Raw genomic sequence first — 11,575 nt, forward strand, 5'->3', positions numbered from 1 at the left:
TAAAAATAAAGTTAAGTTCTTATGAGAAATTAAACACAGTGGTTTATTGTTCATCATAATTTGGTCCTTCGAGCCGGATCGTTGGGCATTGTTTGTTTGTTACTCATTGCTTAATAATTTGTTGCAACGTGGTTGCAATTAATTGTTAACCTCAAAGTTAGTAGTCGATAGTTCTGGCCTACTATCGAATAGACAATCGCGTGCTTATTGGAAAAAGCGCGGACAAACGGTGGCGCCACTCGCCTATCGGTATCTGTTATCGATATAATCGACGAGATCGTGAGGGAACACATCTCTGGAAAAAGACGCGTCTTGAAATTTTTGGTCCACACAAGCAGTGGAGATTTCTTGGTATTTCATCATGGAGGAAATGAAAACATTCATAAAGGCCAGAGGAAGATTGAAGACAACCATTACCCGCATATATGGATATGCAGAGAATCCTGCACAGGATGCCGACGTCTTCGCAATTGACACCAAATTGGAAACTTTGTCCAATGCGTGGAACGAGTTCGTGAAGTCTGGCGACGAATTGGCCAAATACGACAAACTAGAGGGTTATGTGGACCCTACCGAAGACTTCGGGATATACGAGGAGAAATATGAAATAGCAAATGCCCGCCTTAAGGCTTTACGAGCTGCCTTGGCTCCGTCTGGCAAGTTGGAAGAAATCGGCGCGGCTGGTAACGATGGTTCGCTCTTCCAAGGAATTCTGCAACAAATGCAGAATCAACAGCAACAACTACAACTCCAGATGCAGAGTCAAATGGAACACCAGCAGCGTCAAATGGAACTCCAGATGCAGAGTCAAATGGAACACCAGCGACGGCAAATGGAGCAGCAGCAACTATTGGTTGAGAGATTGCTCTCGCCACAGCAATCTTCGTCTTCGTCAGGCTCACAGTCGGTTGCAACAGCGGCAACAAGAGATTGTGAGTTACCGAAAATCAACATCAAGCCCTTCGGTGGAGATTACAAGGAATGGCATGCCTTTAAAGACCTGTTTGAGAGTACCATTCACGGAAAGACAACTTTAACGAATATCCAAAAGTTTCATCACCTTAAGTCATGCGTCATAGGAGAAGCAGCGATACTCATCCAGCATCTGCCCGTAGTGGATGCAAATTACGTCACTGCATGGAAATCATTGAGTGATCGATATGAAAAGCCCCGTTACTTGGTGAATTTACTGATGGACACATTCACCGCATTGCCAAAAGCTGTTGGGCAAAACTCATCATCGCTACGCGCTCTGACTTGCGGAGCCAGTGATGTTATTCGGGCTTTAGACGCTTCTGGACAAACGGGCCGTGACTGTTGGCTCATATACTTGCTCATCAACAAGGTTGATGAGGCTACCCGACGTGAATGGATCGACAAAAGCCAAGATATCGAAAATCCTACCATTGAAGAGTTGCTCAAGTTTTTGGACTCACGATGCGATCGCCTTGAGCTCAGTCAAGTTATCGATCATGTAGCGAGCAAACCGAGGGATGAAAAGGGAAAAAGGCAAGCACGCACCATGCTTGCCATTACAGGTAATTGTATGAAATGTCATAGTACTGAGCACATACTGTCGGCTTGTCCTCAATTCCAGAGCTTGACTGTCAAGCAACGTTACACCTTTGCGAAGGAGAAACATACGTGTTTTAATTGTTTGAGAACTGGACATGGAGTAAGCGCTTGTGGCTCGAAGTCTTCTTGCAAGTATTGCAAGCGCCGCCATCATTCTATGCTGCATTCTGAAGGCCATTCTACACCGCAAAATAGCTCAGAGCAGCACCAAGGCAACTCAGGCCAGGTTTCTGAGGAGTCACCAGCGGCATCAGCGATAGCAATGATGAATGTAACCAGACCCAGTAAGCCAAATGGCCAACGAAGAAGCACTCTACCTACTGCATTGGTACACGTCCGAAATTCTCAAGGAGCCTTGCTGACGTGCCGTATTTTATTGGATAGCGCCTCAGACTTGTCATTCATTTCGGAACGGTGCGTACAGACGTTGGGGCTTGCACGTTCGCCATTTCGAGTTGCCACATCGGGCATCTCAGACGTCAAGGCGGGAATAACCAGAGGTTTCTGCTCTCTCCAGATGATGTCTCGTGTGTCGAGTCATTGCATCGATATTAAAGCTCACATATTAGGAAAGATCACCTCACCATTGGCACGTGAAAACATTGATGCTTCATCACTGTCGGTATTTAAGGGATACCAAATGGCTGACCCTGACTTCAGAACTAACGCCTCAATCGACATTTTGCTGGGCAATGATTGCATTTGGTTAGTTCTCACCGGAGAGAAGTTATGCGATGGTCAAGGGCACCCTATTGCAGTTAACACCATATTTGGATGGGTAATCACATCGGTATACACTTCAAGATTGCAAATATCATCTACGTCATTGCTGACTACGGTTAATATAGATGGACTACTGCAAAGATTTTGGGAACTAGAGGAAGTTCCATCACACACAACTGTAAACAAAGAGGATGAAAAGGTCGAAACGCACTTCCGCCGTACCCACAACCGCAACTCGAATGGAAGATACATAGTCGATTTGCCCTTCAAGGAACAAAACCCACAATTTGCGGATACATTTCAAGGAGCAAGATCGCGCTTTCTCGCAGTCGAGCGTCTTCTAATGAAGGACTCCAGCTTGAAGTTAAAATATACTCAGTTTATGAGAGAGTATATCCAGCTGGGTCACATGAAGGAAGTAGCTGCAGACGAAGACACAAACGTATGTATGAAGTCATTCTATTTGCCACACCATCCAGTCATAGGCGCCAAGCTGCGGGTGGTGTTCGATGGATCATTTCAAGATCGGGATGGACGATCTCTTAACGACGCACTTCACATTGGCCCATGTATACAACGCAACCTCTTCAACGTTTGTCTGCGTTTTCGAATGCACAGATTCGTATTTTCTGCGGACATCGTCAAAATGTTCAGACAGATTTTAGTGGCCCCTGAACATCAGAATTTTCAACGAATCCTTTGGAGAGAAGACCCTGAGGAACCATTGAAGCATTACAAGTTGACCACAGTCACCTATGGCACGGCATGTGCACCGTTTCTGGCAGTTAGAGTGCTGGAACAACTGGCAACTGATCACGAATACGAGTTTCCAAGGGCGGCTAGGATACTTTTGGATGATTTCTACGTCGATGACGTACTGACAGGAGCCATGAACGAACAAGAACTGCTCGACATTAAGGAAGAGCTGATACTCCTTATGTCACGGGCACAATTGGAGCTAAGCAAATGGGTCTCGAATAGTAAACGAATTGCCAGCAACGAGGGAAATGAAATCGATTTCTCAAAGATGGCAGCAAAGGTGCTTGGGCTGCATTGGCGTCCTGGAGAAGACGTCCTAACATATAAGGTTTCATTATCGGAACATATGACTTGTACGAAGCGACAAGTGCTATCTGACACGGCACGCATCTTTGACCCACTCGGCATTTTGGCGCCAGTGGTGATCAATTTTAAAATTCTGCTCCAAGAATTATGGCTGCTTAATCTGGATTGGGACACGGAACTGCCAACGAAGCAAGCGCACTTATGGCAAACATTCAGAAAGGACATTTTCACGTTAAGGAACTTGAAGATACCACGATTTGTAGACAATCAACCCGATGACATCGAACTCCATGGATTTTCAGATGCTTCGTTAAAGGCTTACTCTGCTGTCATTTACAACCGTGTGACACACCTAGATGGAAGCATCGGAGTGGCACTCATTGCAGCTAAAACAAGAGTTTCACCATTAAAGCAGAAGTCGTTGCCACGGTTGGAACTTTGCGGAGCTCTACTATTAGCTCGTTTATTCCAAGCAGTAAGGTCTGGTCTGCGCCAGAAGGATGTTAAGATACACGCATGGACCGATTCTACAATCGTTTTGTCATGGCTTCCGCATCAACCCTGTAAACTTAAAACATTTGTCGCAAACCGAACGGCAGAAATACTAGAGACCATACCACGTAGCGCTTGGAGACATGTCAGCACTAAAGAGAATCCTGCGGATTGTGCATCACGAGGCATGCTAGCGAGTGACTTAATTAACTTTGATCTATGGTGGAAGGGACCATCTTGGCTGCACGACTGTACACTATACTCAGAGACAATGAACAGACCACCAACTTGCTGCTCAATTCTCAAGCCAGCAGCAGAACTTGAGTTCAAAACCAAAATCTTGACAACCATTTCCAAGGATATTGAGGATTCCCCATTTGAGGTACTACTCGGAAGGACATCATCTTGGATCAGACTGGTTCGAGTGGTCGCATATGTATTCCGCTTCGTTCATCGAATCAAATCAAGCAAGTCTAAATATTCAGGACCTCTAAAGTTCGATGAAGTTACCAGAGCAAGGAAGTTTTGCCTACGACAGGCACAAAATCAATTCAATGACGATAGACAGCTGCTTTTGAGGAAGCAATCGGTGGAGCGACGATCAATTTTAAGCAAACTATCTCCCTTCGTTGACGAAGATGGAATTGTACGTGTGGGTGGACGTTTGGAAAGGTCGCAATTGCCTGCAGATGCCAAGCATCCAGTAGTTTTGCCGAAACAACATCGCCTTGTGGAATTGCTGCTGAAACATGAGCATAAGGTCAATCTTCATCCAGGAGTTTCAGCAATGTTTGTAATAATTCGCCAGAAATATTGGATCATTGGCGCACGAAACCTTATTCGACGTATCACACATGAGTGTTTAAACTGTTTTAGACAGCGCCATCACACAGCAAATCAGTTTATGGCCAATTTACCGGCTGTTCGAGTGCGACAAGCCTTTCCATTTGAGCATACTGGATGCGATTATGCTGGACCTATCTTGTTGAAGGTTCACAAGGGACGAAACCCCAGGAAGGAAAAGGGCTACATTTGCCTGTTTGTATGTATGGTTACTTCAGCTCTTCATCTGGAGCTGGCCACTGATCTCAGCACCGACACATTCTTGGCGGCATTAAAACGTTTTATGGCTCGTCGCAACTTTGTTGGTGCAAAACGTGCACTAGACGAAATGGTACAGCTTCTCGCTTCACGCGAGCACAATGATGTCGTTTCAAAAGCCCTTGCGGATCAAGGCATCAAATGGAATTTTATTCCTCCATATTCACCACACTGGGGTGGTAAGTGGGAGTCGGCAGTACGCTCGGTTAAGCTGCATTTGCGACGTGTAATAGGAACCAACGTCCTCACCTTTGAGCAGATGCACACACTGCTCTCGCAAATAGAATCTGTCGTTAATTCGCGACCATTGTGCACAGCATCGGATACTGAAATTGCCTACCTGTCACCGGCACATTTCTTAATTGGCAGAACATATACAGCAGTTCCTGAAGACGGCTATTTGCAGATTCCGACCAATCGATTGAGCTACTGGCAGCATGTTCAAGCAATGCTTCAAGGATTTTGGAAGCGTTGGCATCAAGAATACTTGACATCGCTACAACAGCGCCCGAAATGGACCACCAAGTTACCAAACATTGCGATCGGTAAACTTGTACTCATCAAGGACTCTAACGCGCCCCCATCGGCATGGCTCTTAGGACGGGTAACTCAGGTGTTCACAGGAGATGATGGCCTCGTCAGAGCGGTTCAGGTTCTCACCAAATCAGGAGAAGTCACTCGCCCTATCACAAGGATTGCAGCCCTACCGGGTTCAGAAACGGAGTTTCAGGGGGGGCGGGATGTTGAGGAACCAATTGTCATTTGACTTGCATTGCTATACGCAGCAAGGCAAAGACTCATGAATGATCTTGCACATCTCACAATGCTTTTGTTTTTGTATTTTCTCTTAAGTTTTCTAGAATATACTGGCGTCAGTCTGGTATGCTCTGTCTCTGTCACTCTTTATAAGCCTATATGACCTACGTAGTTGCGTAAGAATTGAAAATTTAGTAATAAGCAAGCAAACGAACGATCAAGACGTGTTCTGGCAGTGGCAGACACAGTTCAGTGAAGTTTAAGTAAAAAAAAAGTAAGGTCTTTTTAGAAATTAAACACAGTGGTTTTTTGTTTATTAAAAATCCAAAACAAAAACAAAAATTTTTAATTTTAAAAAAAAAAAATTTAAAAAAACACCACCCCCCTAAACAAAATAAAAGACTATGTAATTTTTTTTTTAAAAAAAAAAAAAAAAAAAATATTCTTCTTAAGAATTAAAAAAAAAAAATTTTTTTTTTTATTTTAATTTTTTAAAAAAAAGAAAAAAATTAACCCAAAACCAAAAAAAAAAAAAAGAGCTTCTAGAAATCTTGAAAGCTAAGGGTTTCAACTTACGATAATGGTGTAAAAATAGCAGTCAACTTCTAAAGAGAAATTCCAAAGGAAGAAACGAATGCCGACAACAAACCCGGGGACACACCGGAAAAAAAAAGGGGCAAAAAAATAAAAAAAAAAAGGGGCCCCAAAAAAAAAAAAAATTAGGAAAAAAAAAAAAAAAAAAAAAAAAAAAAAAGGAAAAAAAAAAAAAAATAACCAGACGAGTGGTGCTATCCGAAGTCGGTCAAATCTTTGATCCTCTAGGACTGTTCGCACCGGTAGTGGTAAGAGCGAAAATGTTTCTTCAACATGTTGCTACCGAACGAATTGAGATGGATGGTGACCTACCGCCGTATTTGGAAAAGCAATGGGAAGCTTACCGAGAGGATGTACAGGCACTAAACCACATGAAAATTCCAAGGCATATTTTTGATGGCAAGGTCCCCACTACAAAGGAAGTGCATACATTTGTTGATACATCAGAAAAGGCGTATGGTGCGGCAGTTTATGTCCGATCAACCTATAAAAATGGACAAATTTCGGTCAGATTGTTGTGCGCCAAGTTGAGAGTGGCTCCCATGGAAAAAACAGACACTGCCCCGGCTGGAACTATGTGCAGCTGTACTTGGAGCTGAACTCACGGATAGAGTTCGACAGGATCTCCAATTCGGATCAGAAAGTGTGGAATCATTCCTCTGGTCAGACTCAACAGTAGTACTCTCGTGGATTAATTCAAGGGCATCACATTTCCACACGTTTGTGGCTAATCGGTTGACAAAAATACACGCAGTATCACATCCAAGGCAATGGCGGCATGTGTCATCAGCGCTCAACGCAGCTGATGTTCTGTCTCGAGGCATATCAGCAGTTCAGCTTAGCACACATACATTATGGTTGTATGGACCACTATTTGTGCATGGACCACAACGTGGCTGGCCAGCACCATTTAAGCCTACAGAACACACGATACGTATACCGCTGAGAAGAAAACCAAGGTATTCAGCATGGTGACTGCCACGGCAAACAACAAGAGTGAATGGATATATACGGTAAATCACAGAATTTCGTTTTACCGGCTACAGCGAATAGTGGCGTATGTGCTACGGTTTTGTCACAAGCAGAACAGGAAACCAACGGCTCAGTTAGAGTTGGAAGAGTTAGACCAAGCACGGAGTGTGATCATTAAGCAAATTCAAGAAACAGGATTTGCATATGAATTACGGCACTTAAAGAAACGACCTGATCAACCGCTAGATCGCAAAAGCACGGTGGCAACATTGCCACTAATACTGGATGAAGATTCAATCATACGAGTAGCAACTAGGCTACAACAAGCACCACTATCAACGGAAACAAGGAATCCATATCTCTTGCCGTATAATGATGCGGTGGTAAAAATGATGCTACGGAAACTTCATGAAGAGAATCTTCATTGTGGACATGAGGCACTATGCGGAATAGCTCGGCAACAGTACCACATCATTAAGGTGAAACCGATGGTCCGGAATGTGATCCAGGGCTTTCTCAATGCCGGAGTAGACTATTGTGGACCATTCTGGATCCACCATAAGGTTCGAGGAAAACGTCCCGACAAAGCCTACATTGCAGTATTTGTATGCTTTGCAACCAAGACAGTACACTTGGAGTTGGTCGGAGACCTGTCCACAGCGCTTCAGCGCTTTATTGGGCGCAGAGGAAGATGCCAGACATTATACTGCGATAATGCAACAAACTTTGTTGGAGCAAACCAGCAACTTAAGGAACTGACCGATACAATACACTCAAAAACGGAAGCAGGTAGTATCAAGGAATTTTGCAATCAAAAAGGAGTGCAATTTAAGTTCATACCACCACGGTCTCCACATTTCGGAGGATTATGGGAAACTGCGGTAAAGTCCGCTAAGCATTTACTGTTGAAAAACGTATCGACAGCAAACTTAACGTTCGAAAAACTGTCTACCATCATTGTCAATGTTGAAGCAGTGCTGAACTCTCGACCGTTAACGCCAAACTCAGACGATCCCAACGACTTAACAGCTCTAACCCCGGGCCACCTATTGATCGGAGAACCATTAGTAGCCCAACCAGATGCAGAGCCAATAACACAGAGATCGATTCCAGAGCAATGGGAATTAGTGCAACGGCTTAAGCATACATTCTGGACACAATGGTCTCAAGAGTACCTACAAGAATTGCAGGGTACATCCAAGTGGAAAAAACCATATAACAATGTCAAAGGTAATTCTAAAGGAGGATAATGTGCCAATTTTGCAGTGGCCAATTGGACGAATTGTTAAATTATATCCAGGCCTGGATGGATACGTCCGCGTGGTAGACGTTAAAACAGCCAGAGGCACCTACAAGCGGGCTATCCATAAATTGGCCCCCTCGCTTAGAGAGACGGCGACAAAACGTGTAATCGATGCAGATGACACAGAATAGAATTCCCAAAAAGACCCTGGTATCGAGGACAACGCAGAACCAAACACAAAAAGACGCTTATCGATCGGTCTGCCACCGTTGGCAATGACGATCTGCCTAATGCTGTTGTTATTGCCTATAGCATTTGCTCAAAGAACTAATATAACTCGATTCAACCCCAAACCAGGCATATACTTTGAAAGTATTGGCACAGGAAGGATGGCAACGTCTGACTGGACTATTGTGGCATTCTACGATCTCGAACCATATTGGGCCGACCTGAAGACATTTTCAGACGGAGTAGTAAAGGTTGGAGAAATATGCGTGTTAATGAAGGTTCCAGAGGCATGCACCGCAACGCCAACGACGATCGCTTTTAGATATAATTGGGAACATTGCGAACGGCTTATTTGGTGTGCTGGACTCAAAGTATGCAACAGAGATGTCAGGCACCATACGAAAGGTTAAATCAAATGAAGATTACTTATTGAACTTGCTGCAAAATCAGACATCTGTAATTGATTCAACGATAAATATCATTAAGCGAGATGAAGCCACAATTGAAAATCAGATGAAACTAATGGAACAACAAATGAACGACATGACCAAGGTCCAGGACAATGCGGTAAAGGCATTGCAATGGTATATCACGCTAACTACTCAGATGACAGTTATTGCAGGGAATTTGCAACGAATTCAAACCGAAATTTCCCGAGTATTTACAGATTCCCATCATAGCAAAATAAGCCCGTTACTACTATCACCAGTCCAGCTTCGGGAACATCTGAACCAACTGAAGAGACATCTTCCGTTTGGTTTGGATTTGCCAGTTCCAGATAAACGTCTTGCAACTATATGGCTTAATGAAGGCACAAGGCACAATCGCAAACAATCATGTGATATTTAAGGTCACATTTCCATTAGTGGCAACGCAGGCAGTGCAACTGTATAACCTGGTACCCATTCCAGCAATTGGAACTCATGAGATTGTAATCATGAACATTAAAATTCCCATCATTGCTGTCAACAAGGAACAGAATCAATACATTGGGCTCTCAAGACCGATTTGGAACAATGCCATCAGCTCAACAACGAGCAATATATTTGTTTTGATAAACTAATAGCACTAACTATGGTTAGTGCTAATAGCAACTGTGAGTTCCAGCTATTCAAAAACACAAAATCATCAACTTGCCAAATACAACACACAAACAGATCAGTCGTGTGGTATGACATGTATCACAAAAATCAGTGGATTTTTGCCACCACTAGACCAATTGAACTCGCAGTGACCTGTGACGATAATTTACAAGGTGTCACTATTAAGAAGACTGGATTGTTAACTCTAGACCCGACGTGTACAGCTAGGAGTTCTGGTATACGAATAACAGGTCACCGTATAACTACGACAGACACAATGAAATTGTCATATGTCCGATTTGGCAACTTCAGCATTGGCCCAACAAAAGTAGCGCCAACAACAACACAATTCACAAAGATGCAGCTAAGCTACGACGTACTAAGCAACATTCAAGGAAAACTGGAAACTAAGCAAACCTGGAAATTGCCAGAAGACCCCAGCCAGCCGGCTCATCATGTTATAGTCTCCTACGTAGCGCTAACAATACCATTGGTTCTTGTGATGGTATATGGAATAAAAAGATGCTCACGACCCCCAAGACACAATGGGCCAGAGCAGACAACTGTGAGGATCGTCAATCCCATACCTACTCCTGCTGCAGTAAGCCCAGCCCCCAGCAATTTTGCGGTCAACGTTGGATAACATTGAACAGGTGTTCAACGGCCGGGAGTATATTGGTGTTTTGATTATATAAAATAAGCTAACATTAAGACAATTATAATATAGAACAAATAAAAATGTATGTCAATTAAGTATGTAACCCGATTATAGATATCGATGGCTCATCAGTCATAAGTAGATCTGATATGGTCAGCAGTAAACAATAAAGACCTAGTTAATCAATAAAAACGTACTTTGCTGACCTAACACTATGTCGAACTATGCACTGGTGAGCTCGCTATTTTGTACTATAAAAGAAATGCATTATTCTTAGTAAGATCAGATACCAATTGTAGCTACATCGGGTGTGCATCGCTGTGTCTTTGGCCCCCATCTCTACCTTTGTAATCTCACTCCGAGGTCCACCCAATTTATGTGTTGGTTGCGACAACTTTTAGTCACTGGTTTATGTGCTAGTGCCTAGATATATATATAAATAAATAAACATTTAATAACTTCAAGAAACACTAACGTCTTTCATTGAACAATTATAAAAGGGACCGACGTACTCATGCCAGAAAAAATTCTAGATTAAGTAATATGGCTGACGATTTTAATAGAGCCATGGACTCATCTGATTCATTAATATCAAGCTACTATATAAATAAGAGGCTGCAAAATTTAAAAAAGAAACCGCTTCCATTAGAAGTTATAAACCTTTTAGAGTATCCAACATCAGAGCTGAGTTTATACAATTTTGGAAATGATGAAGACACCGAATCAGACAACGAAAGCGATGACAAACATGAGAATTCTTTTGTTTTCGATGAAGAAGATTATTAATTTGATTTTTGATTTTTTAAGTTTGGAATATTGTTAAAAAATGTTAAAATATTATTTTTTCTATTTTTATGCTTTGCTTTATAATAAAAATTGAAATTTTTGTACAGGTGCCGGGGTTATAAAGGGGCGGAAAATAAAGGCGTGGTCAAATTGACTAAAAAAAAAAATACGAAATCAAACTAAAATATTAGTAGCACTTAAAAACTTTATGCCGCCAAAATCAACTAATTGCCCATAGTGAGACGTAATATTAAGTTTCACGATAATAGCGCAGAAAATAACGAAGTTATTAAGAAAAGT

The 11,575-nt window shown here is 42.6% G+C and overlaps 1 protein-coding gene across 1 annotated transcript; it reads left to right on the plus strand.

The window, feature by feature from the left end:
• Positions 1-361: 361 nt before the first annotated feature.
• LOC137581185 (uncharacterized) lies at positions 362-5,722 on the plus strand. The gene is made up of 2 exons (XM_068295372.1): positions 362-4,644; positions 4,732-5,722. The coding sequence occupies exons 1-2, from the start codon at positions 362-364 to the stop codon at positions 5,720-5,722; spliced, it is 5,274 nt and encodes a 1,757-aa protein (XP_068151473.1).
• The last annotated feature ends 5,853 nt before the right edge of the window (positions 5,723-11,575 follow it).

Source organism: Drosophila tropicalis, unplaced genomic scaffold (genome assembly GCF_018151085.1).
Source record: "Drosophila tropicalis isolate 14030-0801.00 unplaced genomic scaffold, ASM1815108v1 contig_130, whole genome shotgun sequence".
Classification (NCBI taxonomy): domain Eukaryota; kingdom Metazoa; phylum Arthropoda; class Insecta; order Diptera; family Drosophilidae; genus Drosophila; species Drosophila tropicalis.

Bases quoted from the DNA above. Each gene is read 5' to 3' on its own strand.
- LOC137581185 (XM_068295372.1), top strand. From the start codon at position 362: ATGGAGGAAATGAAAACATTCATAAAGGCCAGAGGAAGATTGAAGACA. The intron at 4,645-4,731 runs GTTTGTAATAAT...AAACTGTTTTAG, and splicing joins CATCCAGGAGTTTCAGCAAT to ACAGCGCCATCACACAGCAA.